Here is a 26291-nt window from a genome sequence, read left to right as displayed (position 1 = left end):
TATGGACAACATGCATAAGTTAGTCATCCTTATTATGGACATCAAACTTTACTTTCTGGTCATTGGTTTTGCAGGAATAAGGAAATCATGTTGAAAGTTAGAGGCAGGAATCGAACCCAGTACCTTCAAACTCAGAGACAACAACTCTGACAACTGCACCACTGTCTTTGCTTCCAGGACTTGAACGGAAGTCATACTTATAGCATGTCGTCTAAAATATGATCAAAAAGTCATTCTATAGCATGTCGTCTAAAATATGATCAAAAAGTGTAACTCCTTTTAAAACCTAAAACGTGCATGTCTATTTATGTGTAGTTAAGCAAATGTGACATAAATGTGTTAAAGGCATAACAGCTCCAGCGACACGTGCACACTGCTGGTCGGAAGGATACGGTGCTACGCAAAGTTGAGCGTTTGGAAGATGGAGTCCAGCCATTCTCGGCTGCTTTTCACTCCGTCTTACTGTCAGGTGCCCAAAGCAGAGGAATTTAACTGAAATGGATCTTCTCCCTGACATCAGAAGCCAAACAAATGTGTAGATCCCAAAACTGTGGGACGGCCCCAATACAAGATAAATCAGATCCACATGCCTTGTCCGCTTTTTGCTTTCTTTTCCCCACCCATAAGCTCTTAAACATGGTCCCTGAGGAGGAATGATGTGCATGCTGCAAGCATGCAGTCCTTCCTTCCATATTTTTTTTTATAATGCAGAGAGGAGTCATGCTACCACTGCAAACAAGGGTCACATGAACCCTGTTGTACTTTATGCCCTGACTGTGAAACTGTGATCTGGGAGATGAATGTGACTTATTCTCTCTTTTTTCCAGTGTCGACACACACCTTCAACCCCCCCCACCCCCAGCCTTCCTCAGTCTCTACACACACTTTCACTGTCCTGGATGCACAAATCATCAGCCTTACACAGCAGATAGATAAAGAGGCTATGAGATCTCACTGATATGTACCCACAAAAGACAGAGCGTGTGTGTATATTTGTGTTTATACATGCACCTACTGAGACGGTGAGAGAGACGTACCGGGCAGAAGGGCACAGGTTAACAAAACAGAGTTCATAACTAGCCAGGAAGCTGGTATCGTATCACGGCTGCTTGGCTCGGTTTATTTACTGAACCTGGAAGCGGGGGTGACGCCATGCCCGAGAGCCACTAAGTTGTGTGTTGAGGGGAAAAAGAAATAACATGAGGAGAGGACAGCTGGGGTGTTGCATTACAGAGAAAACTCTGCGGGACAGAGACAGTGCGGAAAACAGCACCGTCAGTGTTTGGAGATTTACACCGCATAAAATTTTTTTAATAATGTCAGGTACTATAGGACGGACTCTTCAGGACACGGATATTTTATCGCCTGTGACTAGTAGGACCAAGAAACACTGGTACACTGGTACTCAATGTTGGTAAGGTTACTTTAAAATGTAATAGGTTACAAATTACAAGTTACACTGGTAAAAAAAAAATGTAATAGGCAATGTAACTATTTACATATATAATTTAATGAAAGTAATGTAGCTGAACAATAATGTCCTAAAAAGTAGTAGAAACTGTGCCTCTCTTTTTCATTCTCTCTGATAAAAGTAACATGCTCAATCTTGGCGCTGGCTCTGTTTGCCATTTAGATAATGCCAGAACACTATTTATGGCAAAATCTTCCGAATATGACCAAATAAAGAGCAGAGATGAATGATATGCAATTTCCTTCTTTTTGACACAATGTATGTAGACATACATGTCTACAAGGGGAAAACATATAGAAACTTACCAAACCAATTGTGGACAAAAATGAAGAGTGACTGTTTCTTAAAAAGCACTAATTGTGAACAGAGAAAGTAATCAAAGATCTACAATCACATTTCTCCCTTTCAAACTATCACAGCATTCCAAAAACCCACACGTAACATGTAATTCACAGACATATTGATACTGTGAAGTTGTATGTTGGCATTGCGCTGTTAATTTGGGATGAATCCTCCCACTTACGAATGAGCAGGATGCTTTTATTTTGAAAATGACAGGTATGCTACACACTTAAATCAGCAAAGCTTCAATAGCAGTACGTGCTGAAATGTAGAAACACTTGACGTGATCCATTCTTCAATTTTATTTCACAATCATAAACCCTCTTAACAGCAACAATAAACAGTACATAAGTATGAGTTAAAAGTTAGAGAAATTGCATGGCAATATGTGGAGTCCGGTTCTCCATGTATAAATTGTAATTTTATCTGGTTGAGAAATAAAAAATTAGTTTCTATAAGGTTTTAATGAAATGAACTATGTTGTAATTAACAGTGTATAACCTTAACTGGTTGCAATCACATTGTTTTGACACAATTTTGACTGTTTAGTAGGAAAAGTTTGTCTTGTCTTGTCTTCTATATAGTTTAAATGATAGTTTATAGTATTATTTTATAGTTCTCACTTTGAAACTTTACTGTCTGATTAGATGAATGGCATTTACAAGGTCAAATGCCAAATGTTGCACTGTTGATGCGAGTGAAAAATAATGGGTCCTTCCTTTGCCCATGCCTCACCTTTACACCCGAGTCTCATTAAAATCAGGCAGTTTTTCCAAAACACTGCTGACAAATAAACCATAAGGAAAACACGGAGGTAAATAAACACATGTAGAAGAGGTTAAAAAGAAAATCATCAGATCGAGTAAAAATGGGTTATTGTTGATAAAGATACAAAGAAAGAGAACTAAACTGTCATGATATTTTAGAGGCAGAAAAAAGTCATTTGCAGTTGTATCAAACGACATTCTTTATTTACAAATAGATATTTTGCAGTGATTTCAAAGTTCCTGTAAAAGATTGTCATTCTAAAAGAGGATTCTGCAGTCTCTAACTTGAACTGTACAACGACTGGGACACTGAGCATAAAATACATGCAAATATCTGTACACTCAGTTCCTGTCACCAAAATAGATCTGATTACAAAATATAGTGCTCAATATAAACATCTGTGGAGTTCTGTTTCACCAGCTGTCAAGTTCTGAAAATGCACATTTGAAATTATTTGTCCTCTGGGTGCTGTATATGAAAATAATGATGCTTCTTAAGCTTCGCAAAAATAGACCTTTCAGTCTTTGTCGATGCTGCATATTATTACGCATGTTCATGTTCTGCATCTTCAGCAGCAAACACTTGGGATTGTTGACTAAAGAAGTGTTTTGTTTTTTTTTTCTTTTTAGAGCAGTAAAAAAAAAAAAAAACAACTAGTGCTTTAGTCTGATCGTCTCATAAATGCCCGTAAGTCTGCGAGGTCAGGTCAGTCCCCGGGAAACTGAAAAGGTCAAGATCCGGGCAAGGACAGTGAAGTGTCACTGCAAAGCCTGCACCCAAAATAACATGCGGAACGTGGTTGGACTGCAGCCTGTGTAGGAACAACACAACGACCGTACAATACTGCGTGTTTGACCAGCAAAGGAAGTAAAAGGAGCGACGGTAATGTGTGGCTCTGTGAGGTAAAGAAACTACTGTCACCTTTAGGCAGGAGGAGACGCATATCAGTTTTTCAAGCCATTGCTTCGTCACTTCTTTAAGATTAAATGCCACTGTGTTTAGCATTTGAACATATCAGAATCTGGTGCCGTGTATTCCGTTAGCTCTCAGTGGTTATGACTTCATGAGCTTCTTTACAAATAAAATTGTAACTATTAGGGGGGGGGGGGGGAAATAATCACATCCTTCCCCACAGTTTGTTTAAATGTTTAGACCGCTTCCCTCCGATACTTTGACTTGTGTTTGTTGGGAAAGCGCAGGTGTCTGACTGACGGCTGAATTCATAGAGCGACCGTGCTCTTGTGCATGTTGGTTCACTGTCCCGGCTGACTGGAACAGAGCCATCATTAATGCACCTGTGCTTTCCCCTACAACGACGAGTCAAAATGTCTGCAGTGGAAAAAGGTCTATTTCTTCATCAAAGCCATCAACTTGTCTTGCAGACCCCATCGCGACTGTAGTACTCAAGGATGGTTCTACCCTTAATTCACAGTTCCATAATAGACCTGACCAAATTTGCCTTCGTTAACAATTAACATTTAAGGGTTGCTGTAATTAAAAACCTCGACTTAAAACTTAGCTAACTATAGACCTCTAACCAAACGCCCACCTATCTACACGCGAGATAAAAAAACAAATCGCTGAGTCAACCGTCAAACATAAAGGCATAGAGGCATGAATGACCTGTAATTTTCTAAATTCAGACAAATCTGAAGCTGTGGTATCTAACCTAAACTCGCCATCTAACCATACAGTTACTCTGGACCTACAGCACGGCCGCGTGGACCCTTGGGAGTTTTTTTTTTTTTTTTGACCACGATGTGTCCCTAAATTCTCACACAAACCACGTCTCTGAAAAGTTTCCAGCTGACCCAAAAGGCTGCAGCGAGAGTACCGACAGGATTTCATTTCTCCCAAATCAGCATCTCTTCGTTGTGTGTAAAATCAAGGATGGGTGGCAGTGTTCGCCCAGTGCATAGCTCTGTCTCTCCTCTGCGTTGTCTCGCTATGAGCGAGGGTAAACGGAAATCACGCGACTGCGTTTTGGTTGCAACTCCACACTTGTTGGAACTCAAACTTTTGATGACTGATGAGATGACCGATATCAAAATATTGCAGTTGAATATCAATGTAGAGAGAGATAGGACTGGCAGTTGCACACAGAAACCCGCCGAGCACGTGTCGGGACTCCCCTGTTGACGAGCTGTCCATTAATGGCTTTAAATACAATCGTCTCTGGAATTAATTTTTCTCAAAATCACAGTGATCTCGAGTAGGTTTGAAATGGAGGTGTATGATCATTTCTACACATTTATTTTAAGCTCCCTCACCAGAATTAAAGAAAGCCCTGTTCTAAAAAAATGCATGCATCACAAAACGTCTACAGTGAAACCCAAACTGGTTAAAGTAAACCGGCAGCTCTAAAGTTAGAAGGTGTTGTCTTGTTGGGATCAAATCAACAATTACAAGGGAGTTTCTTGTGTGTAATAAAACACGCCTGTCAACTAAAAGCAGAGCAATCAAACGCTCGTGATGTAAAAGCAGCAAGCAGAGTTGTGAGAGATGGAAATGGAAAGAATACTGTTAAATAGGAAGCTAACACCAATAAGAGTCTCTTCACAGGGTCTTATTAGAGCTTGCGCATCAATCTCCTGTATTGGTGCGAAATATAAACTCCAGGAAAAATAAGATGGAGTGAATGACGGATTGACTATCTGTCAGGCTGATAGAAAGATTGAAAGTCCTCGTAAACTCCCTTTAGTGAGTTTACAGCAGCTCTGACTCCCTCTGCTGGCACCTTCAGGGAACTACAGCGCAACTCGCATCCAAATCTCTGTACACACGACATGCCAAAAGGTTTCGACACTTCCTACAAATAGTTCCACAGCCCAAAATAATCTGTGAACAGATATGGCTGTTTCATCTATAGAATAGAAACTGAAGCAGAAACCCAACCCACATACGGGATTTATTGCTTAAGACCCAAGCAGCCTACTTCTTCTTCACAGTACAAGTATAGTTTATAGTGCTTCTGCCATCCGAAGTTCTATCAGTCACTTTCAGAGGAACCTCAGATGTAAATAGTCAACATTTAAAAGTGGTTCTCTCGTTCTGCTACTCAGTCGTTTCACAGCAAGCTCAAGACACTGGCCGGCCGTGCCGATCACTCCTGAAGAAGGAAACAACAGAAAGGCAGCGATGCCCCCAACATCACTAGACAGGATTATTACAGAGGTCTATTCAAACAGCCATGAGTGAGCTCTTACTGAATTTTTTTTTTTTTTTTACAACTTGAGGCCATTATCTCTACCTAATTATGACATTTCATCACAAGCTCCACAATTAATATAATCTAAACCACTTATCTAGACTGTATCTGGAATTTACGAGAATGTAAATGAATCTCAACAAGACTCACCAAACCGCTGAGTCATGTTGTGATTTCTGATGGACCATTAACGGGAAATTGCAGATATACTTAATGGGTTCAACAATTGCAACAACAAAAAAATCTCCTTATTGCTGTACTACTCACAATGTAAAATATTATTTTAATGTCGACGCGAGGGTTGAACAAACGATCCCACGTAAGACGTACTGTACAAGATCGCGCCAGGTTACGAGTTGTACATGTACTGCATAAGAGACGGCCTAAGAAATCATAAAACCGAATTTCAAATCGAGACTTGGTTTAGCGACTAAGTGCCGACGGCAAGGTGTTTGGAATGGACCGAAAAACAATTAGACACTGAGGTTAACACCATATAACAATCACCGTCTTTAAAACTGAGACACTCACAGACAGGTTTTGGTCAAATGCAAAGTCGATTTCAAGAGTTGCCCTGTTAGATGAACCATCAAAGCGCTTTTACACCGTTTCCCATTCACACACACACACACACACACACACACTAATGAGGCTGAGCTGGTGCAAGGTGCTCCCCTTCCATCACAAGCACATTCACACACCGATGGTACGCCATCGGAAGCAACTCAGGGTTCAGTTTCTTGTCCAGGGACACTTAAGACACGCGGGACTGGACCGCCAAACCTTCCCATTAGTGGGCAACCCGCTCTACCACCTGAGCCACAGACCGCCCAGCCTCCGTCCATGCTGCACTGTGGACATACACACACCACCGACTTGTCTTGCGCACACTACGACACTGTACAATAATGCACAACAGATCATGTAAACATTGACGGGTAACGTCCACACGCCTGAACCTTTGAAGATGCCCTCTGCAAACTTGCAAAACAAACAAGATGCCAACAGCAAGACTTTTTGCATTTGGTTGAACAACACACACGTGCTCAAGACAGCTGTCAGTGCAGTTACAAATTCTAGGTCACACAAGTCCGAGACACGTTAGATCGGGACTATCCATCTCACGGATAACCGCCCTTTTTCTATGACGCGCAAATCAGATTGAACCGTAGGCATAAAGGGATGCGAGTGTGCATCTTGAGTTATACACGGGCTACATGGGTAACCTCTGTGACAGGGAGGTTCAGGGAAACCCTCTCTGTGTGTGTGTGTGTGTGTGTGTGTGTGTGTGTGTGTGTGTGTGTGTGTGTGTGTGTGTGTGTGTGTGTGCGTGTGTGTGTGTGTTGCGCGCGCGCGCCAACAGGACTGCGCCTGCTAAAGTTCAAAACAGGCTTCAAAATGTCGCTCTCCAAGCTGAAGCGACATGAAGCCGATTGTGAAAACCGCCAAATAGACTGACTTTACTTACTTCGACAGATGCGACAAGTAATAAATCATTGTACTAGGCTGCTGTCTGGAGTTACAGTTAAGGGTTATTTAAACAAGGAATTCTGTGTGGCCCTGGAGTCCCCTGTGATTTTCTATTTGGCCCTTTTGCTATTTAAATTGAATTGGCCTGTACGTGGAGTTTTTTTTTAATTTTTTTTTTTTTTTTTTTTATAAATAGTCATTTAGTTGGATTTTGGAGAAGTGAGCACATGTGAAGACCAAATATTTACGGCCGGCCGACAGGGCGTCAAGAGGATGCGGTGGTACGAGTGTGATTAGTGGGGGCTCACACTTGGTTTCTTTGCGCAACAATTGCATTAGAAACAAAAGCATTTGAAAGCAGAGTCGTGTAATCGGCACGTGTGATCAACGTACGCGTGTTCCTCTACCGGAGCCATACAAACGTTCGATTTCTTTAGCTTTGCACTTGTGGCCAAAGCGCCAAGTCGTCCGTCTGTGTCTCACAGTGCAATCACTGTTTCGTATTGATGGTTTTTTTTTTTTTTCCTTTCTCACAGACCATTTAAATACCCCCCCCCCCTTTAAAAGGATCTGCTGATAACATCTTGGTGCCAGATATCACAGGGAACCTTCACCTTGTAGAGACCAGGGGTTTCTTTTTTGGAGGTCAGAGCTGTTTTAGTGGCACAGAAAGGAGCCTCTTAAATGTGTTTTGGCTCATCGGTCTGTTCTGGATTTATGTTTTTAAGCAAACCTTCTAAACTCTAATGATTTGCTGCTTTTGCCAACAGAATATGAGTAAACCGAGTATGTGACGCTGCCACCGTGACTTCTGTGAAATTGCGATGGGACTGGCGATTTTTTTTTTTTTTTTGACTGATTAAAATTGTAACTTGTTACTTACTACAAAGGACAGGAGGTCGGTGTAAAGTCAGCAAGAGGGTGGATGTTTACAACCGACAGGTAACGATACTGCACGCCTTCGTTTTCTATAGGAACCAGTTTAAAACTGAACTGTACCTCTGACGTCACCAGCCGAGGCTGCTGGGGGGGGACCTCGTGATGCACTGAGCTTCTTTCCTCTCGCTCTTTTACTCTCTATACACTCACCATTGTCATCTCATTAACACCATGCTTCTTCTCCCCCATAGTTTCTGCTCATTGTCTGTTGCCGCTCCATAAAGTTCCCTCGCTCGCCTAGTTTCTGTTCTTTCTTTTGCAGATGTCTCCGGCCGTGGAGATGCACGTCTCTGCTCTGTGATTGTCCGCCCCACCAACAGTTCATGTTTTGGATCTCTCTGCTCTCCTTTCACCCCAACCGGTCAAGGCAGATGCTCCGCCCACCTCTGACCTTCTGTCGGGCGGTTTCTTTCTGTTAAGAGGGAGTTTTTCCTTCCCTCTGTTGGAGGTTTTCCTCCCTTAAAGAGGAGGGGTTTCCCCCCCCCCCTCCTAGCATATGTAGGAATTGTTGGGTTTCTCTGTATAATGTTGTAAAGTTCTGCTGTAAGGACTTTACTGTGTTGAGTGCCATGAAATAACCCGTGTTGTGATTTGGCGCTACATAAATAAAATTGAAATGAACTTTGTTTTCTGATGATTTCCAGGGGAATGCATTATTGCTGACAGAAAAATGTAAAAAAAAAAATAAGAAACAAGACTGGAATAAAGCACAATCTTCCTTTAAAGAGGACGGAGTCTGAGGGGCAAATGAGCACACCGGAAATGTACAATATGACGCTTCATCACAAAACTGATGACCTACAAGGATTCAGGGGATCTGAAGAGGACTTGTTCTCCAGTGTTATGTCAACAGTATCACATATCAGGGATACAGCATAGGACAAAGAAGCTTCTCCTTGGACACGGACGGTCCGGACCTCACTCCCTGCAACGTGAACCCTCAACTAACACATGCTCTGAGATAAGCACCAGCTGACAACTGATTTATAATGTCATATTATAGTAGATAGGGGTCCATAAACCCCTAGAAAAATGGCAACAAGGTTCCTCACCGCTCCACGGCAACAGAACCCCACATGGCTGTCAGTGTTACCGGTCCAAACTGGACTGGACCGGACCTGAACTCTAACTTGGAAAAAAAAAAACCCAACAAAAAAAAACACAGCCTGAACTGCTCCATCAGTGGAAGGTGACATGACAATAGCAGAGAAGTGTGCGAGGTGAGGGTGGGGATCAGGAGAAGCAGACAGAGCTAGGGGAAGAGGAGAGGGTGCAGACGGGGGTGGGGAGGCCGTAGAAGGAAGGGTTGGTTAGGGGGAACAGGAAGAAGAAGAAGAGGAACACTCCTAGCAGATAGGAGGAGAGGACGGTGTGGCGGTGGGGGTGCTCCAGGGCGGTATTGATGGCAGGGAAACCCATGTAATTACAGAAGGAGTGGCACAGGACCGGACCCATCAAGTGACCTGCAACAGACAGGGAGAGGAGCCGTTATCAGCACACTTCACCAGCGGACACGGGACTCTTTTAAACTGCTGTATAACCCGTGAGGCAAATGACCAGTAGAGATTACCGGCTCTACATTTTAGCGTGTGGATAAATAGCTCAGGTAGACAGTGTTGTATGAAACAAACATGTGAAAACCCAGAGGTGGAAAAAGCTTCTGGTGTTACTTAAATGTTTGAAGGCATAATTGTTTTTTGTTTTTTTTGGAGTAAGTCGCAAATGCTGAAGTTGGCATCCAATTTGCTGCCTTTCGAGGAGAACGGTAAGGGGAAATCGAAACGTTGATACCAACAAAATAACGTGGCAACCGATTATCAACGTGTTAAGATGTCCCATTTAAAGCTATAGCATTTGTAAGTAAGAATTACAGGTTGTGTTGCTTGAGCAACATCAGCCCCTTGAGTTACACACTTTGTTGCCACATCTGTATTTTCTCCATGCACTTGAAACTTGAGCAGAAAGCTCGCATCGAGGCTTGGAGGACATTTTGAGGAGCAGAAAGAAGTGTCAGTGAGCCAAATCTGGCAAGTAGGGGGTGGCGGGGAGCAGCAATTGTGTTGTTGAGGTCGAGATATGCGCGTTTTCAATGTGCTGTGAGTGGACGTGCCATCAGGCTACAGTTCAGGTCGCTTGCATCAAATGTGTTCCCTCTCAGGGATGATGATCTGATTCTTTTTTTTGGGGGGGAGGGGGGGATCTGGGAGAGTGACGTTCTGCCCTTTAGAAATGCCAGTGTTACTCAAGTTATCTCTCCAGGCTCATTGCTTTATTGCTGTGGGCTTTCTGAAGCATTTTAAGGAGCTTCATTGCCAATTTATCAGGTTTGAAACTAAATATGATGCGCGCGTGAAGGTTACAGCTGCCTCATGATCTGCGCACCGTTCCCCATGCAACGACAGTGGTCTCTTTCTGATCCGCCCTCGTGCAAGAACCCCACATCATGTTGTGTTTGTGGTGTTTATAAGTTCGACAGCTTAAACATAGATGATTTAAAAACACCGAGGCGATTTTTTTTTTTTTTAAACCGACGCACGTAAAAGCAATCCCGTTTAAAAGATCAGCGTCTGGATCCGGTGGACACAAACAAACCAAGTAAAGAACGTGAGGTGTAAATGAAAGCTCATCACCTGTTCTGATGAAGATGAAGGCGGTGTAGGCCCCGAACACGGCGGTGTAGGAGAACTGAAAGACTGAATCAGAAAACAAAAGACATCCCTCATCAGCTTCTTCCGTCCGACCGCCGCGTGTGATGCGGTCGGCGTGAATGCAGCGGCAACACACCTGCAGCGAGGAAGATCCCCGCCAGCGTCCCCTGTCTGAACCGCAGCAGCTCGATCATATGGTGGAAGTGAGCTGGAAGAGAGGCAACAACAGGGACTCAAAAAAAAAAAAAAAAAATTGCAGCGACGCGTTCCAACCGTGCCGCAAACGTTCGGTCCGCGACAAAGATTTCAATCAATAACGTGTATGCTGCTGTCAAAAACGCAGTTTTTATGACACCCCCCCCCCCCGCTTGCCTTCGACACAAACAAAAGGGCACATTTTCAAAACGACAAAGTTTGAGTCACGGGGAGGCGAATCGTTTAGCGGGGATGCATCTACGCCATCAAATTCTCAGCATTGCTTTTATGTTATTAGAGAAACCAGTGAAGTTTGAAATGAAGCAATCAAGATGTAACCGAAGTGTAAACTTTCAGCTTTAATTTGAGGGGATTAGAAAAACAAAAAAATCTATTGCGGTAACTATTTAGGAGTTAGTCATGTATTACATACAAACCCCATTTTCACAAACTGAAAGTAATTGGACAATTAAATAATCAGCAGTTTTCATGGCTGCTCCCTCATTATTTCATGACACAATACGGAGACGAAAGGATCGAGATTAAATTCCAAGTGTTGAGTTTGCATTTGATAGCTGTTCATGGGAACTCGTAAGGTTTTAAAAAAAAAAAAAAAAAAAAAAAAAAAAAAAGGATCCCATAATTGGATTGACAAACAAAATAAACCTCGCAGTGATGTCGGGAAACTTTAGAAGCGGCCAAATGAACAATTTGATTTCTCATTAAGTGCTAAGTGCAGTAACACTAAGGAAGAAAGTGGATAGTCAAAGAATTTATCAAAGAAAAAAAAAAATAAACATCTAAACTATAGACTTCAACAACAAAGGGCCTTCGTGAATGCAAATACAATAAGTTTACATCGAGTTGCGAACCAACGGTAACACTCAAGAACAGAAACTATGAAGAACCAAGAAACCATCTAAAAAAAAAAAAAAATCCTGCCAAGATCCATTAAGAGATTAAACCAAGTTGAACTTGTGCTAGAATGATGGGATGAGAAAAGTATGGAGAAGGAAAGAAAAGGCGCAACCAAATTGAAAGGGATCCCCACTGTTGTATGTATTGTGTACAATGAATCACCCAAAATTATGGAAAAAGTGTAGTTTGTATTATTGGCATGCTGGGTTAGTGACAATATAAACAGGACCAGTAAAACTTGGACCTACTGGCTCAAACTTTTTTTTTCTGTTGAACCCTTTCATCACTTCCTCTTTTCATCATATTTGACATGAATTCTTGAGTTATGGCCAAAAATGGGTTTTGCGAGGTAACCTCGACCGTTTGGCCACCACACTGGAATCAATTCCTCTTTTAGTCTGTGGAGTCCCCACATGGAACAAAATACAGCGCTGACAAAACCCCATCAGGCTCTGACGCGACACACTGGAAAACCACCTAGCCAGCTGACGTCCTTTGAATAAACAATAAAAAAAAATATGAATGCAGCTCTAAAGTTTCTGTGTTCATATCTGACACCTGATGCTTCCACATGTTTACAGCAGGTTCACTGGGTTTTGGATGTGCTTCTTTTTTTTTTTTCCTCCACTCAGTTGTTCGCCTGAAGATTTCTGCCTGCTCTTCTTTTACTTTTATGAAAATACAGACTGAACTATACAGACGGCATGAGAGATTTACTGCGAACTTTGGTTGTAAAGCAGCTGATTAGCGAATTAAAACAGGCCAAAACCCTCCTCTCAGTTGATCTTTTTTTCCTTTTAGTTCATGACGTGCAATTTCAGACACACATCAGACAACACCAGTTCATTGATTCATAACTAATTAATCTGACACGAGCCAATCAGATCCTCCCGTTTCAGTTATTAGGTTTAGAACCATGAGTGTTCCGACTTTTACAAACGTGAAATACAAAATATAGTTCTTACAGAGGGCTCATTGAAATGAGGCTCTCGTTCGGTCAACTGCCCGTTGCTTAAATTCCTCTTCTCATGTATCTGTTCACGTTATGTGCTTATTTACTCGTTTACTTCTGTGTTTATTTGCATACAGAGCGGGGAAGTGAGACCCGATCTCAAGCAGCCACTGGAGACGCACGCGACGACGCCTGAAATACCAGCTGGGCTTAAAGCCGGCCACATGTGGTCTGATCTCACCAGGATGCATGTCGATGAAAGGTGGAAACAGGGTCTGAGAATGCCAATATTTTACAGAGGAATGCCTTTTATCCCGCAGCAGGCTTCCCTGCCTGCCTCGCGGTCATCATAACGTCACGTGTCGATAAATTCTCGATCTAAGTTTCAAGGCCCACATTGACAAAGTGACGAAAACGTCTTTTTTTTCCCCCCACCTTAGAAACATCGCCGAGGTTTATAAATCAGACAGATGCCGAAAAGTTGATTCCTGCCTTCATTTCTAGCCGACTGGACTGCCGTGATGCACTTTTTACCGGCCTACCGAGGAAAACAAGAGAGACTTCAGCTCATCCAAAACTCTGCAGCTCGAGTATTTAACCAGAACCAAGAGGAGAGAACGCGTCAGTCCGGTTCTAGCTGCTCTGCGCTGTCGATAAAAAAAAAAAAAAAAACTTTTCTCTCTGTGGCCACTCCAGAGCTCCGTATGAAGGCCATTAGTGCCACAATCCACCCGTATTTACAATTCAGTTCAGCACTGCTCCGTGAAGCCTTGTTGCCAAGGATGCCATTTCAAAAGCACCCACGTCCACCGTCATTGTCTATTCACACACTCGTTTAACCCCACCGGTGCCACATGTTTTGCTCGTGCAGTTAGATTCGTTTATTGATCCGAGTGATATTGAAGGATTCGTGTTTTGAGTATCGGGACATTTATTAATTAAAATTAATATTGGTTCTGGATTCTGTTGCTATTAATAAATTAGTTAACTTAAAAAAAAAAAATACTGGTCATTGATTAATTTTGCTATATAAATTCTGCAGTCTGTGTTGGTCAGTGCTCAGATTCTGTCATGTACAAGTTGTCTACCATTTGAGATGGAAATTAGAGTTTGGTTATTGGTCCCTGATACCAGGGTGGTGCTCCGTGATTTGTTAATAATTATTAATAGTGTTATGAATAGTATGGTAATAACAAAATCTTCTCCCCCGAGGCGTGGTATCGCATTCGTGAGCATTGGACGGGCAACAGAATGCCTATATATAAGCACAAAAGTAAAAAATATATGCAAAGATCCATAAAAGAGGTTTGGAAAATGTCCCCAAAAAAATTGAATAAAGATGCAAATTGCAAGTTGCAAAAACTTGAACTCACCTACTCCAAAAAAAAGAGGGCACGTGAAGATGGCAGTGGAAGGACCAGCACAGGGCACCAGCATCGGCAGCATGCAGGCTCTGAACACCAGTTCCTCTGTTAGTGGTGCCACCACCTGATTCCTCAACCAGCGCATGTCACTGACACACAACATCCAGAACCACGGGTCTGCAGGGAGAGCGATATACCGTGTAAGATATGATACATGATATAACAAATAGGAAACGTAAATGTCAAATTTGAGATGTCGTCAAAAGCAACATGTTGTACCAATATTTGGATCACATTTTTAAAATCCCTGATGACGTAAGAATTTGTTTTGTTTTGTTTGTTTTTTTAAATGAGGGGGGAAAAAAATCTAGCTGGTTATCTAGCTCACCGAATGCCACTCGGACCCCATCTGTGAAGCTCCAGGGACAGTCCATGGCCAACTGTATGAGGGGCCCGAGAAACAGGACCTGCAGGATAGAAACACACACACACACACACACGCAGACACACACACACACACACACACACACACACACACACACACACACACACACAGACAAAACTGCTGAGGAAGACCAAGAAGATGAAGGAAGTGCTTGGCCCAAGAAACACGAGGGATCAACATTAGGCCAGTGGAAATCTGTACTGTAGAGTCTGATGAGTACTGATGAGTGGGGCCGGTGACACTGTTGGAGATGTGTTCAGGATTTGAGGCAACAGCCTAATCAACTCGGCATTTCCAGACGAACCAAGAAGCAAAGTGACGAGGCGCCGCATCAGACGACCTCGCCTCCAAAATGATCAACCGGTCAACACAAGTGCCCAACGTACGTGCAAACGGCTTCCTGTTGACTGATCACTTTCACACAGGCCCATACAACCTATTAAAATTAAATCTTGATTTATTTTTTTTTTTTTCTTCTTCTGCTAAACAGAAAGTGGTGGCCTGATTAAAAATGGAATCCATTCCACACTGCTACAAAAGCTTCAGATGACCACCTCATGAGTGCAGGTATGAGAATAAAGAGTGTGCAAAGCCGCTATATAAGCAAAAGATGGCTACTATACAAAATCTAAAATTTAACTCTTATACTTTGTTTTAAAAAAAAAAAATTCTTCCAAATGTTGCTCGCGTGGGGACTCTTGAATTAAGGAGATTTCTCCTGAGAATACTTTTGTTGTGATTATAAATTTACGTGTACATGTCTTTCAATAAACTCCTGCACTCCAACTCTACTTTCATAATGGATATTACTACGTACCTTTGCTATACAATAACGTACAGACATTCTGCAGAGATCCCTGAAGAATGTCAACCATTACTTAGAAGTTAGAATAGGAAATGTTAAAGAGGAAGCAGTAGGTAGTTAAACTCATACCATCCAGACATGTCGATTTTTGTTGTCATATATATCCATTCATACATACATAATGTACATCATCATAGAGTGAGGTGTGTGTGTGTGTTTCTTACCATGGTGAGCAACAGAGGAAGTACTATGGCAGGAATGAGGCCTTCAAACCGGATCCCCATGAGAGCAAGTAATGATGGTCCAGTCTGACACACACACACACACACACACACACACACACACACACACACACACACACACACACACACACACACACACACACACACACACACACACACACACACACACACACACACACACACACACAGGTTAGGATAACAAAAAAAACAAAAAGAAACGTTAATATGTCAGATAGCAATGTGATGAGCAAGACAGACACAGTAAAATGATGTTATCGGTTTCTGAGACATAAACTCACCGTGACACCTGTGAATTCCTTCCACGCCCACACAAAGAGCGGTGACAGACCCGACACAATCAGGACGCTCGTGAAGCGCCTCTTTATCACCGCAGGATGATCTCTGGGGACGGAGGACAGGGGGACAACAATCAGTGTTGTCACAAGTGCGGCTGACACAACCGAGCAGTGAAAGGTACCTTGACCAGCCCTCACACACTGAACCGGATTGGGCAGGATTGTTTTCTCAATGATACTTTTTTTTTTTTTTTTTTCCCCCCATGACAATTTTATGAAATCTATTTGAATAAAAAAAAAAAAATCAACTTCACCATACAACCCTGTTTACGCTGTGAAAATGTAAATAAAAACAGAAGGAGATGATTTGCAAATCACATAAAGCCATATATAATTGAAAATAGACCAAAGACAACATGTCAAATGTTGAAACTGAGAAGTTTCCACTGTGCTGCATCACCTCTTCTTTTAACAACACTCCAATTGCTGGAGTTTTTAAAGGTGAAATGTTGTCCCATTTTTGCCTGATATGGGATTTCAGCTGCTCAACAGATCGGGGTCTCCTTTCTCGCATTTTCCATTTCATTGCGCGCTAAATGTTTTCAATGGCTGACGGGTCTGGACTGCAGGCAGGTCAGAGAGCAGCGTTGTAATTGGATCAAAGTATTCTTTACGTTCAAAACCAAAGTTCTATCTCAGTGTAAACAACATTTATCAGGTAGAAGAAACCAGATTTTGGGAGTTATTATAGACAATAAACGTTTATATAGGACAAACATACATGCATATACATACGATACAGAAATTGGTAACTTAAATGAGAAACACTTTGTCTAATAATCAAGAGGTGCGCAAGATATTTGAGACAAACTATTAAACAAGTAATTCAGGCTTTGGTTTTGTCTCACCAGGATTATTGTTCAATAGTTTGGTCCAATACTTCACTAATTAATATAATAAAAATGCAACTGCTCCAGAATAAAGACACAGGTGAAGATCTTTCTTGTGGGTTGAGAAGTAACGTTTAATTTCGCAAGAATGTCGGTCTTGGTTTTGAAGTGACAAATCGACTGCTGTACTCATTGATAGTTTTCATTAAGAACGTCATAACAACAAATACTCCACTCATTTTTACACAAAAAGCGGGCAGGCGACTAGAAAGCTGGAAAGGAAATGGCGTTCCACTAATTTAGAAGAATTTCACCTGGCCTGGAAGGATAGTCTAATATTACATAAGAAAGCTCTTCGTAAGGCCGCGACTTTATATTCATCATCACTAATAGAGGACAACAAGAACAACCTCAGGTTTCTTTTCAGCACCGTAGCAGGCTGACAAAGAGTCACGGTTCTGTCGAGCCCTCTGTTCCTTCATCTCTCAGCAGTAATGACTTCATCAACTTCTTCACTAATAAAATTCATACTATCAGGGAGAGACCGATTCTCTCCCTGATAGTATGAATTTTATTAGACCCTTCCTGCCACCGTCACTGACATCACGTTAAGCACAGCAGCCCTGGAAGCAACTGTAGGAACAGATGTAAACTTGGAAAATGTCTCTCCTGTTGAGCTCTGGAGGCAGACGGATCCGTCCACCTCCGAGCCCGGTTCTGTCGGAGGTTTCTTCCTGTTGAAGGGAGTTTTTCCTTCCCTCTGTTGTTGGTTTTTCTCCCTTAAAGAGGAGGGTTTTTTTCCCTCCTAGCTTATGTGGGAATTGTTGAATTGTTGGGTTTCTCTGTATGATATTGTAACGTCTTGCTGTAAGGACTTTAATGTGTTAAATGCCATGAAATAACCTACGTTGTGATTTGGGGCTACATAAATAAAGTTGAATTGAACATGAAGGACGAATGAAGACTTCATTTCAATGAGATAAGAAAGAAAGGAAGTGTCAGTAAACGCGGCTGCAAAGTTACCGGTGAAGAAACATTTCCCAAAATATTACAGGATATAAACAACTGCGGGATGTAAATATTGAAATCTATCGGTTACTTATGATTCTTTACAATAAACCATGAGAGAGCACGGGAGTATCCATGGCTGTCACGGGGGTCGAGGTCGGGGCGGGTTGGCTGTGAGGTCGAGCGGTGTCCGTGGCATCTCCCAACAGTCCAGCTGTTGACGGGTTTGGATCAGATCACCAGAAGTCAAGCAGCTGCGGAGCAACTGGCTGGAAGTGGCGCTGTCATCAAAGTGCATTTCCGCATTGTTTACTGCAAAATGCACCGGTGAAGCGCTCCATTCAAAGGAGGAGAGGAGCTGGTCTACCTTGTGTGTGTGTGTGTGTGTGTGTGTGTGTGTGTGTGTGCTCGGCTCACCTCGGCAGGTCACTCCTCCACACGTACAAGCTGCCAACATAAGTACAAGCCAGCAGCAGGCAGGACAGAACCGACAGCGAACACAAACCATCCGGAGGCACGAAGTCGCCATTGCCGTGTTTCATCTCGTCTGTCAGAAGGTTTGGTGGCAAATTCTCCTCCTCCGCCATAACCACTGTCGGTCGAGACTAAACCAAACAACTTCTGGGAACCGGGACTGCTGACGGATCATCTAACAATTCAAACCGTCCGCCGACATAAGCGGCGAAGTTGTCAATAATCTCCTTTCCGAACGTGTGAGCTAACAGTAGCTAACCGGAATGCGAGCTTCTCCGGCGCTTGGTAATCACGTCATCACGAGTTCTTCTTAAATGTTGTCCTGACGGGTGGCGTCCAAGCGTTTAAAGGTGCATTACCGCCATCTGCTGTGTTGGAGTGTGGACAAGCGTTCACTGTCCCCATTAAAAAAAATTTAAAAAAAAAAAAAAACACCCCTTGCAATGGATTTCTAAATCCAAATTAACACATTTTGTTTTAAATTAAACTCCCTCTTTAACTTGTCTCACTTCCGTGTGTACTTATGTCAATGAAAAATGTCATTCTACTGACTCCTTTATTTGTTAATTCATCTATTGTGCTCCTTTTGGATGTCCTCACTGTGCCACCATCTCTCCGAACTCCGTAAAGGTGTCTCCCTGTGTCTCCCCGAGTCTCTCTGTGTCTCCCGAGTCTCCCCGTGTCCCAGCTGTGCTGCCATACTTTAATCACGTTTCTTCTGTTTTGCTTAATTAAATCATCTCCACACACTCCAGAGCTTGTTTTGCTCATTTGTCCGCCCTCTCGTTGCCATTTAACCCTTCCGTGAGCCGCCGGCCACGTGAATGATACTAAAGTATTTTTAAGCTTGTTGTTTCATATATTTCTTAAATAAATTCTGCCTACTGCGAGGTGTGAAGGATTTGAGTGACATTAATGCTGAAATCAAACCTGAACAAAGACTGACATTTTTTTTTTAACTTTTATCTTCCATCCACTGCAGTGCTGTTAAAATCGCCAACATCTCCACTGTAAACACGGACAGATGTTCTGATGTTCTCCTTTTAACTGAACACTGCAAAGTTGGTATACTGACTGCGAAACCACTTTTTCCACTATTTGGATCTTTGGATCCACCGGTACATGCTGGGACAAATTATTGATATGTTTGCAATCTATCATCCAACTCGACAGCAATATTGCCAAGATCTTTATGTACTTGCATTTTTTTTTCCAAAATGTAGTAGTAGGTGGTACTGATAATGATCCAATATGCAATCTGACTTGAGTAGTTTTGCACATCTGGTCTCACTTTTAGCATGGAATGACTTCCAGTCTGCTTTCCCTAACTTTCTCCTTGGAATTCTTGATCCTGTGTCTTCATCGATGTCTATTCCAATTTTGATTACTATGGGATAGTGGTTCAACACCTCCAACAGCCGCTTTTCATTGGATACTTATGATCTATTATACTTTCAGTATTGTGCGTACAACTGTAACTACCATGTTCTTTTTCCAGCATTAATACATAATGGCCAATTTTTGGCAACTGAAGCATCTTAGTGGTGACAGAACACAGAGCCTAACTCCAGAACTCATGTAAGCTATAAATACCTTGTCTGGGAGACAGTTTCCTCTCATCAAATTGTAAGATCTCAGACAAACTATCGTACTTTTCCTTGTTTCCGGTTCCATATGGTACGTGCCGTGCCCTCTAATGGGCTCCACTATTGATTAATCCCATCAAGGCTCTGCCTCCATCTTTTGTATTTACGACCAATCAGGACGTAGCACTACTGTAAAATTGGGCTGCTATAAAACCCCGGAAAACCTGTTTGTCATCCCTTTTTTTTTACTCAGCCATCCTGGAGATAGGCTCAATCTTCGAATTCTAGTTTTGCAGCCGCTGCGCCTCGGCCCTGCTAGGCTCAGACCCGCACCAGACCTGCTTCTTCTGCCTCGTTTGGAGCCTCCAGACTTCTGCCCGTGTCGTGCTCTCAAGGGAGGAGCGCGACTTGTAGGAAATTGGACTACTATGAGCAGCTGGGTGCCACAGTAGTAAATGTTAAATTGTACACAGGGGCTAATGCCTTTTTGAAACAGAATTTTTTTTTTCAAACTTGACATTTGTCACTTGGTTGAACCGATTTTGGTGTTCAAATGTCAATATCTTTTTTTTTTTCCAACAGGGAGGGAACTGGTGAGTATGTGAGAAGACAGGCAGAGGTTCTTTGTAGTCTAGAGGGAAGTGAACAGAATGTTCAGTGAAGCCAGGAAAGCCAGGGACTGTGTGTGTGTGTGTGTGTGTGTGTGTGTGTGTGTGTGTGTGTGTGTGTGTGTGTGTGTGTGTGTGTGTGTGTGTGTGTGTGTGTGTGTGTGTGTGTGTGCGTGCTGGAGGAGCTGTAGGAGCTTGGGTGGAGAGGTGTCTGCAGGCAAGTGGTAATACTGACTGAGCGGCTGAGGGTGAGTGAGTCCAGGAGCTGGGTGGCAGGTGAGTGCGGCTGACGAGGGATGTGGAAATCAACTGGTGACCACTGAGGGTCAACATAGGACAGGCTAGACGAGGGTCGACTGGATCTCCATGCATCGGCGCAGGACTGCACAGGTGAGTTTTTCAGGCTGAGGGATTTCACCGGATTGAACAGCAGGAAAACCATCGAGGATATCAGGTCGGTTAACACGTGGCTGGTGGACTGGACTATAGCACAAAGAGACATGGATCAGACCTTGGCGAAGGACAAGAAGCACGACTTACTGCGAGCGGTCTGTAGCATGATACCGGGCAAACTGACAGAACGATCTGACGGAGATGAATCACAAGACTCTGGTTGATATACTGCCAGGAGGTGATGAGTCGAATTGAGCGCAGCTGTGCGCAGAGGAGTCACCATCAAAAGGAGTCTGAGGAGAGGACACCCTAAGGCCCACACCCATGAGGAGTCACACAAAACATCACACGAGCATAAAGAAAAAGACAGGGACCCAAGGGAACGCCATTTGCGAATGTCATCACATTTGGCACAAATGTTCACTTCGCCTCAAAGATGAAGCGATTCGATTTTGGTGGTCAATGGTAGGGGTTCATGATCACTGTGACCTCACATCTTTCCCATTTTTGAATCTCGGGAATGACATTTACTGGGACTCGAGGATAAATTTATTGCAACCCAGTTTCCCAAAAAAGTTTGGATGATAAAAACAGAAAGTGATGATTTGCAAATCATGTAAAGGCATATGTGATGAAATCGTATTGTTTTTTTTTGGAAAATATTTGAATTTGATGCCAGTAACACGTTTCAAATAAGTTGGAACAGGGGCATGTTTACCATTGTTTTGCATCACCTTTTCTTTTCTTTTTTTTTACAACACTCTATAACCGTTCGGGAACTGAGGAGACCAGTAACCACATTTTTGAAAGTGAAATGTTCCCTGATACAGCCTGATGTATCAGTATTGAAAACCTGAACAGTTTCTCAACAGTTCAGGTTTTAGGTCTGGACGGAAGGCAGGCCAGTTTAGCATCTGGGGCCTGTTTCACAAAAGCAGAATGAAGAAAAGCAGGATAACAGAGCAAACGCGTAACGTTCTTCACTCCAAGTGAGCAGCAGCTTTTAATGGAGACATATGAAGATTTTAAACACAAAATATACATAAAAGGAAACACAGCTGCGATAATTAAAGGCATGGCAGACAATAGCGGACCGACTGAATATCCTAAAAAGAAACCAAACAATGATTTTTACTGAAATTCATAATAAAATATTTCAAAGAGTTGGTTATTGGCTCAAATTATTATTTGTTATGAATTACAGATCTCGCTCTTATATATTTTACATTTCTATATCGAGCCCATCTATTTAGGCCTATTTGTCTATCTGTGTAGGCCTATCTATATACTGTATGTATGTTGAGATGGATGGATGCATGCCTTCATCTGAAGCCTATATAATATAGCTCCTCCTATGTGTGATGGATTAACAGGATTTATGACACACACAAAAAGAAGAAATTGGTGAAACACTTTGTCTTGGTCGGGCACACATCTATTAATGTTGATGCAGAGCAAATATGAAGGGACAAAAGAGAACCTGCAAACAGGTAAATGCTGAATACAAGAACATTTTGCAAACTGGTAAGTGTCTTGATTAATTATTTTTGAAATGTCTTATTGTCTCCACTGATTTTTAGCAGTGAAAACAAAGGTCTATGTGTCTGACACAGGGGGATGGTCCACCAGATTTCACTCCAATTCAATCAAGGAAGGCCTGTCTTTGAAGGAATCCGGGGGGGACAAGCACTGACTCTGTCCCACCTGCAGAAACTGCTCCCCCTTCATACAAGGTAGGAGACACTGTTCCTGTAAGACTGCACATGGGATAAATCAATGTGTAAACTCTGGCATTGTCTTGCAGTGTCTGGAGACACCATCACTTTTGTGGATCTCCCAGACAAAACTTTAATCCAGGAAGTATAATTTATTAAATGCCAGGCTTGGCGGCTGTCAACACTTGGTCAATAAAGTTTCTTGAATGTGGCAGGATGAAGCCACTTCTGGCTGTGACACCGGGTGGGAAGATGAGACTCTGTCACTGCACCCAAGAAGGCTGGCGGTATCATTTTAGTCATGTGAAAATGTTAATTTAGTCCATAATGGATACAAGAATAGCATGTGGGGCTGATAGAAAATATATTTGAAACAGGACCTTGAAGCTGGACAGCCGGAGACCCAGTCTGGCAACGTGGTGAGTAGCCTACTACCTGAAGGACATCCACACCTTGCACAATTCCCTGCTTTGTTAAAAAAAAATATATATATATATATATATATATATTTTTTTTAAACAGAATACTCAAACTGTCAGACTTCTATACAGCATACACATAAAGAAACAAATAGTGCTGGCAGAGACAAAAACTCAAAGAAACTGCAGGATGTGGGCCTTGTCATGGTGATTAAATGAAAAAACTGGGAAAATTGGACAAGGAAATAGAAAAATTTGAAAGAGAAGTAAACGATACTGTGACAGAATGTATTAATGTGTTGATTATTTTTATTTTTCTCTTTTAAGCTGTCAGGACAGGAGGGAACCCAGACAAAATAGAAGGTCAGAACAATGTGATGTCTCCTCCGTGTCTTTCATGAACGGAACAAATGGTTTAGTGAACGGTGACTAAGACCAAAAATTACATACTACAACGCAGAAACAAAACAAAACATAGTTGTATTTAAAACTAGTAGCCTATTCCTAGATAATGTGCTACACTGTCAAGTAAAATACAGACAGACATGTAAAATACAATCTTTTAGTTGAGAAAAAAAAAAAACATCAACTGAAATAATTATGGACATATTGGTTGGTCTATGACCAGTCTGCCAGTGACATCATCTGGAAAAAGGGCAGCATTGTCCCAGTCCGTCTCCAGTGTCACTCTAGGGTCCCTTCCCTGTCTCATGGAGGCAACATTGTGGAGGACAATGCATGCAACAATTATGTCGCACGCCCTATCTGGCGTGACTCTGAGGGCGAAGGCGCTGGAAACGTGCCTTCAGAAGGCCAAATGCCAATTTGACGCGGACAGGCGTTCTCGCATTGTTCCTGCTGTCTGGAAGTCTGCAAAAAGAGTTCAAACAGCTGACAGATGTAACCTTTGTATCCCAGCAACATGCCAGAGAATTCACCTGACAACAAAAACATTTATTCTGTCAAAATGAATAGCAGAGTTACTCATCATGAGGTTCGAGGTTGATTAATTAGCCTAACTTTGGTAGCTTATACCTTGTGATAGTCTCGGGTCAAATTTTACAGGACTGAGCTCAGCCACTTCGCTTCAGTGTTGCTGAAGGCAAAGTCAGCATCAAAAATCATCTGAAACAATGCATGTTAAAGTTTGATGCACAGGATTAAGTTATTTAGTTGATACTAATGTGACCAGGTGATAATATCGAGGGGCCAGAATAAACTGGAACCGAGACTGATGTAGACCAAGATGTGAGCTTTACTACTTTATAAAAATAAAAAAAAAAAATAGCTCGTTAACTGGATAATGCAACTAAAACACAGGGAAAGATGAAGGGGTTGAGATAACTGTTTAATACAACAACAACAAAATCAAATTAACCATAAATGAACAACCAAAGAAATAAAGAATGTGAGTTGAAACTGCACTGACAGGGAGACTGTTGGAAAGTAAGGTATACAACTAATAAACACCACTGCAGAACAAACTAATTGGAGCTAAAACAAACCATTTCACAGCACTACAATATGCTGAAACTTAAAAGAACTCAAACAAAACATGCATGAAGACTGCCACCATTTTGTTCTCCCTGGCAGAAATGAAACAACAAACGGCCCAAACAATTTTGTCTTTAAAACCAACTAAAACCTAACAAATATTGGAAAAAAGAACAGTGGCTGGCTTCTCAGAAGTGTCTGGTAAGAGAACTAAGGAAACAAACAAACAAATTAATATACAAAAGAAACTTTACAACCACATTTTACAAACAAAAGCAAATACCTTCCAGGCCAGAAATAAAGCCCTTCCCCTCAGTTGGAAGCATGCAGATGCCTGGAGACTATTTATAAATTTAAAAAAATTTAAAAAAAAAAAAAAGAGGCCAAGTTAATATGTTAAAAAGACAATTGATTAATACATCTTTTATTTTGTCTAAAAAGCTAAAAGGCACAATGCATCTAGTAAAACCATGTTTTTAAACAAACAATTTAAAACAAAGGGAGCCTACCAAAATCAAAAAATAAAGTCGGGCCTCAGCTTGAGCTCAGGTGTGCAGGAAAAAGGCCCAGGTGAGCTTCCTGTCTCCCTTTATAGCCTCTCCTCCCTTCCTCCCTGGGTCCTAGTGCTCGACTGGTATCTGCCCGGCCACACTAACATGCCCCAAAGTTACTTTTTTTTTGTAATCTGTAGGCTACTTCATGTTACCTGCGATGTTGTACAATTTCTCCTTGATGAAAGACATTCTTCTGTGGCCAGGGAAGGTAATGAAGATGAGTTACTTTAATGTCAGATACAGACGTCTAATTAAAGTGGCACGCAGTGGCTTTGCTCAGATTTTCTGCATCCCCTACACCATATAAAAACATGCCACAGGCAAATCATCGTAGCCCAACACAAATCATGTGTGGCATGGTCAGGGCATGGCTCCGAGCTGTGCTCTGCTGAATTTTGGGACCCAGCAGTTGGCACAGATAGCGTAGGGCATCCCCTGAAAACTGATACTTATACAGGTATTCATCTGGAAAACCAAAGGGGTCCAATCTGTCCTGAAAGACTCCCCCTAATAATAACAATTGTTTCCTCATCAATAACATCCTCTATGAACGGAAAAGCCATGTCAGGGAGAAACCAGGAGAAACATGCATTTCCATGGGCTTTATATATTGCCCTTATAACGGACTTAATTGGAAACATCTTTGCAACTTTATTGCCTATTTCTAATCATATCAATAACTGCAATATGATATTCAACAAACCATAAATAACAACATAAACACCTGTTTTCATAAACATGAACCTAGTTTAATGCTTGTTTTAAAGCAAAATGGCCAACTTCCATTAGAACATGGAATACATGTAGGAAACTGGTTTCTGATCAGAATAAACAAAACAGTGACTGAAAGGCATTGGGATTAAGTAAGCATGGCTGTTAGTCTGGTCTGGACCAGGCTAGTGGCACAGGATACATCTCCATGGTAACTTATGCGCCATTGCTTTCGTGAAACTGAACCAAGGCTTACTAAGCCAAGATACCAGCAAAATCCCTTAGACAGTGTGACGGCCCACCCTCCTGGTTTGCTGTGCTGCTCAGCCCGGTTTCCTCCTGGCTGCTTCCTGGGTGGGTCTTCAGGGGAATCAGC

General features: G+C 42.1%; 1 protein-coding gene and 1 pseudogene across 1 annotated transcript; both read right to left on the bottom strand.

The window, feature by feature from the left end:
- Nucleotides 1-7890: 7890 nt before the first annotated feature.
- On the bottom strand, nucleotides 7891-18710 carry rce1a (Ras converting CAAX endopeptidase 1a). The gene is made up of 8 exons (XM_069708087.1): nucleotides 18379-18710; nucleotides 16067-16169; nucleotides 15750-15833; nucleotides 14664-14742; nucleotides 14285-14452; nucleotides 10983-11054; nucleotides 10829-10891; nucleotides 7891-9661 (listed from the first exon to the last, which is right to left on the bottom strand). Exons 1-8 carry the CDS (start codon nucleotides 18546-18548, stop codon nucleotides 9432-9434), a joined length of 969 nt encoding a protein of 322 aa, XP_069564188.1. The 5' UTR covers nucleotides 18549-18710; the 3' UTR covers nucleotides 7891-9431.
- A 2594-nt stretch (nucleotides 18711-21304) lies between these two features.
- On the bottom strand, nucleotides 21305-25745 carry LOC138626342 (putative nuclease HARBI1; annotated as a pseudogene).
- Nucleotides 25746-26291: the final 546 nt, after the last annotated feature.

Source organism: Brachyistius frenatus, unplaced genomic scaffold (assembly GCF_029030835.1).
Source record: "Brachyistius frenatus isolate BFR_SWC_R1_liver_20210118 unplaced genomic scaffold, ASM2903083v1 Contig_73, whole genome shotgun sequence".
Classification (NCBI taxonomy): Eukaryota; Metazoa; Chordata; class Actinopteri; family Embiotocidae; genus Brachyistius; species Brachyistius frenatus.
This window is presented reverse-complemented; position numbering and strand designations above follow the sequence as displayed.